The 5,140-nt window shown below is 42.3% G+C and overlaps 1 protein-coding gene across 1 annotated transcript in view; it reads left to right on the top strand.

The window, feature by feature from the left end:
* Positions 1 to 1,270: 1,270 nt before the first annotated feature.
* efna3a (ephrin-A3a) overlaps positions 1,271 to 5,140 on the top strand; it is a 61,498-nt gene continuing 57,628 nt past the window's right edge. The window contains exon 1 of the mRNA XM_020623801.1: positions 1,271 to 1,868. Coding sequence (XP_020479457.1) covers positions 1,759 to 1,868 — 110 coding nt within the window. The 5' untranslated portion in view covers positions 1,271 to 1,758. The remainder of the gene's footprint in view (positions 1,869 to 5,140) is intronic.

Below are 5,140 nucleotides of genomic sequence, written 5' to 3'. Positions count from 1 at the left end.
AGGTGTAATGAGCATTCATTCATCAGTGGAGGTCATACAGATTAATGTTAGAATTACTGGGCTAGTTTCACCAACAATGTCTATAACCACGTCTGTAGGTGTGAATATCACTGATACCCTCTTCTAAAAGAACACCATTATGAGCTATGAAATTGGCAAAGTTAATCAAACTGAGGCTAATGCTTAATATTTGGAATTAACTGAGCCATTAATACTGTGGGCTGCCTTTGGGCTAAATTGAGTGGTTAAACCACCACTGGTGAAATTGAACAGGTTAATTAAAGTCTTCAAAATGTTCATACAACCCCTCTTGGTCTGTATTTCACCATTAAACACACAGATATACCTGCATGCACACACACACATGCACCTAATTATACACACTCATATATTATTACTATATTCATGATGGTCTTGCACTGACTGTATTACTTTTCTTAAATTAGTCAGAATCCAAATGTGAACCTTGACCACTGTTAAATAGTGAATCCAGTATAATCCTATAATGAAGAAAAAATCCCTCTGAATAAACTGTTTTGTTTTTTTTTACAAAGCAAGCAAACAAAGGAAATCACACACAAACACCTTCTTTTGTACAATATGTTTCTAAAATCTGGCAACCAACTTGAGCCTCAGACCAGTTGGAGTATCACAGTTATAATCAGATGAAAAACTTGGTGGAGAGAGAAATGCCTATGCTTCTATCAGGAGCTTCACAATGACCACATCTCAACCCACCCGAACACCATTTGTGACCTTGGACGACATGTTATTGTATGTGATGCTGAGACACACCTAATCCTGACCAATCATAGGATGTCACATCTCAGCTTGGGCCATTATGAGCTTTAGGTGATATAGACAGCTCCCCTATTAAGACAGGGGGCTCCACTGCCATGTGTTGGTTTTTCCTTTAATTTGGCACCCACCTGTAGACTATCTTCTATTGTTTGTGAAATTTAATGTCTGTCGACTAACCCTACACCCAACTCTCTCCTTCACTTCAATCTCAAACCTTATTAAAGCCATAAATAGTGACCCTTAACTTTATCCTAAGCAGTTTCTAAATCCTCTTAATATGAAATCCTTACTGTAAAAATTAACTTTAAGAATTGTATAGTGTTTTCAACTTTTTTTAATTAAGGAATTACATTTTTCTCTACACTTATTGAAATACATACATGCCCATACACACTGTGCGTGTTTTGAGGGGGCGGGGCAGCAGAATAGATGGACTTGTGAACGCGTTTCGACCATCAGAGGGCGGGTTTGTGGCATTGTGTGCGCAGCGCGTGGTGTGAAGGGAAGATTCACAAACGTTTCAGCGGAGACCCAGCGGCTTGAATGCGACTTTTTAAAGCTGTGTAACGAAAAATAAACACCGATCTCAGCTGTCAGTTCTGAATGTGGTTGCCTACTTTGCCTTAATCATTATTAACAGTATAGATACCAACTCATCAATGAAAGCAGACTTGTCAAACAAAAGGAGTGACTTGATGGTGCGCAGCGTTTAGCTGAAAGAAGTCCAAATAGATTTGGCACAAGTGAAGATGTACAAATGGGCAACGTCGCGATGGGATTTAATTTGAAGAACACGTAACCACTGAGAGGTCGCCCCGATTCAACCCGTTGTTAAGGTAACTGGGAACTTGAAAAGGCGTTTTTGACCGCTGGGATGTTGTGAACGACGCGTCAGAAGGAGCGGGGACGCAGAAGGAAGAGAGGGGAACCAGGGCTGGACAAGCACCGGAGGGGATTATGGCTCTCACAGCGTTTTCTCTCAGCCTCATCACGCTGGCGCTTGCAAACTTGCACCTGTCGAGAGCCAGCAACCGGCATGCAGTGTACTGGAACAGCTCAAACCTACTGTAAGTGACTTTCTGCAGCCGTAACGCAGCACGGTCCGTGCTAATGGCAAATTAACTTGTGCTCTGGTTTCTTTGTTGATGCGCACCTGTGTTAACTTGCTCACAAGACAGTAGATATCCTCTGCAACGGCATGCTTATTTTGTTTGCTGCAGTAACCCCTTGAATCCCCTTGAAATACTTAAACTATCACCAATAAGCCAATTGTTTACCCTGTTTTAATATAAGGCATCACATTGTTGACCTGATGGTCTGTAGTAGTCAACACCTGTCTTGGCAAATACTTGATTCTTTTCATCTAAAATAATTTAGAGCCTTTCTCTCTCTTTCCTTTCTAACAATTTGATCAGTTAGAGTACAGTAATGCGTCTCTAAATGGAGGCGGGTTCTTCAATGTTCTTTTTTTTCTACCATGCATGCAGAGTGGTTATTATATAAATATTTGATTTGTGTCTCACATTTAGTCCATCTACTGCTTCACAATAATGAGTCATTTAAGCAGACATCTTTTCATTACCCCTGCTTTCAGTTTTCTGTTTATCATCGCACGTGCCCACATGCAGCACAAATACACAATTCACAGACACACAGCTCAAACTTCCATGAATCTACCAGTATGTACGCTCACTATAAATAAGTATGCATGCCACACACTCCCACAAATAGACCTCTGAGCCTATCCTTGGACTCCGAAATCCTCCAGCAAAGGTAAGGTTGCTTAGCTCAGGTAAGCTTCCCCAGGCTCTGCTATCTCTCTCTACCTGTGAGCTATAATGCTGGCTTCCTGTGGGGCAGAGATGGATGTGGATTCTACTGCCTTTGTCTTCTCATTAGCCAAAAGGGAATCCATCTTTCTCACATTCTTTTATCGGCTCTCCTCACACAACCTCCCTTTTTACCACCAACTCTTTCTGCTCCTCTACCTGTGTTCATCCTCTGTCCATTTGTATTCACCACAGGCACGGGTTTCTCCTATCACCTCTCTTTATCTCATACTTGGTTATTTTCTTCCCTCTCTTATTTTCCTACTGTGTATCACCAGCCTGCCTGTCCCCCTCAATTCCCATTTTTCTGCATCTCATTACCACACCCCCGTCTGCTTTTGGTCCCTCATTCACCTCTCAGGCACTCAGTAGACAGCACATATATGGTAGATGATTAGAATTAGAAATTATATGAAAGTTATTTTAAAGTAGGTGAATGTGGGCTAATTCAAATATTTAAACATTTCCTAAAAATAAAAAAAACACCTTAAGATGGTGGCTCTGTCACTTTCTCATTAATCTCAACGTCACATTCGAAGCTCTATTTTAAATGTATGATTGCAGTTAATCTCATCAGTGTGATATGAATAGAGAATGGGTATATTAACCAAGACTTGCATTAAAGTGCTGCAAAAGTGCACAGGTTTCTGAGTGTCATAATCGGTATTAGTCCTGTCTATCAATTTTAATTAGTCTTCCGGCGTGTGCTCAGTCTAAGCATTGGTATGGCTGCTTAGTGTAGTCATGCATTACAGTGTTAGCTGGCTTTAAATTGACATTTATGTATTGAAATGGCAAATATGTGGTCATATTAACAAATTCATACTGTGTGTGTGAAATAGAGAGAGGCAATGGAGGAAGGAAAGCAGAGAGACAACGTGCAGGTGTGGGTCTACATGCCTGTGTGAGCAAAACCTCTCCTTTTCCCATAGTGAGGTGCAAATCTCTAAAATAATGCAAAAACTGACCTAGTTTGCAGGTACAGTAGCAGACAACTCCTTGGAGGCTGTGGCAAACATACTGATGGCCATCAAGTTTTAAAAGGCCTGAGGCTGGGGGCCACTTCGCCACCACTCTGCCTACATGTATAGAGAATAAGATGAAGGCCACACTTGCTCAGTGATGCAGCTCCTTACCTCATCCAGCTCTGGTTACGGAGACAAGCTCAGGAGGGAGCAGTTAGAAATCAAGGCAGCAACAGAGAGCCAGAAACCAGAGACCTATAAGGCCAAACTTTGGCTGAGGCCCTAATGTTTTACCATTGAGTGCAGCATTCAGCACACATGCTTACAGCACAGCTGCAAGACATGGGATCACTAGGAAACCAAGCTGTTTCTGCCACAGCCATGAAAATGTTTTTTTTTTAATGATAACGCTAAGCTAGAAATGTCTTGCTGTGGTGCACTGAAAGTCAAAAGGGGATTGGCACACAGTTGACACCCAGTAATGCTGTGCTGTTTGATTCTTTGCAGTTTTTCTGAGGTAAACAGCATCAGATGATTTAGTATAGCTTTTAGCTCTGCCCCGGACAATTTGAAAAGAGATGTCTCACATATCATAACCCAAAGAAATAGTGCTTTGATTACCGCCGCAGTCCGTCACGACCGTGCTACCCCCCATTAGAAAATGTTACTCCCAGCTTCTGCTCTCAGCAGCGCACCTAGCCAACTCATTACAGATGTCCCTGCTAATGGCTGAGTGAGGCAAGAAAAAACACACACGCAGACCATTAAATCATCTCGCAACTGAGGCCATCTGCCAATTAGAGTGGGGAGATGTGGAACATCTTGAGAGCACACAGGAGCAGCGGTGCACTGTGGTAGCTTTGCCTACCCACAAGCAATGTCCAATACTCCTGCCACCTCCTCCCATCAGGTGTTTGACCTGATTGGTTAGACAGGCTGCATCTCCATAATTGGGGCCCCCCATGTCAGCATGATCAGAACCAAAGCATGGCTTTCATTCACTCTCCCATTCCTTACCTAAATGGCACAGTGTCTTTACTAATGCCTATGATTTTACCAGGACACCAGTGCAAAAATCTTGAGTGAGGGAAGGAAGTTCAATGTGCCACACATCTCTTTGCTAAATTGCCATTGCCTTGCCAGTTCAGCAAGATGAAAGTCACTTCTCTCACTGGTGGTAGCTGATCCTCCATGAGTTACAGGTCTGTCTGCCTCATACTACCCATTAAGACTGTGATTTGGACCTGAAATGGTGTCTGTCATGCTTTTATACCACATGAAGAAAAAAAACAACACAATCCCTGGCACACCGTATCTGGTGCTACAAAATAAATTATCACCTTGACAAACAGATTCCCTGACAGTTCAAGTTATAGAGGCTTGATGATCAATGCTGAGTTGAGGTGCCAACTTTACTCAACAGACTCATTAACCATCAGGTCAATCTGTGTGGGTATGTGCAAACACAGCAAGACTTGGAGGTGGGATCCTGTGGGGTGTAGGAGAACCCTGACTCTTTACAAAAAAAATTTTTGTAGATATTTA

Source organism: Monopterus albus, unplaced genomic scaffold, assembly GCF_001952655.1.
Source record: "Monopterus albus unplaced genomic scaffold, M_albus_1.0 scaffold310.1, whole genome shotgun sequence".
Lineage (NCBI taxonomy): Eukaryota > Metazoa > Chordata > Actinopteri > Synbranchiformes > Synbranchidae > Monopterus > Monopterus albus.
Note: the sequence above shows the minus strand (reverse complement) of the source record. Positions and strands in the feature narration are given on the sequence as shown.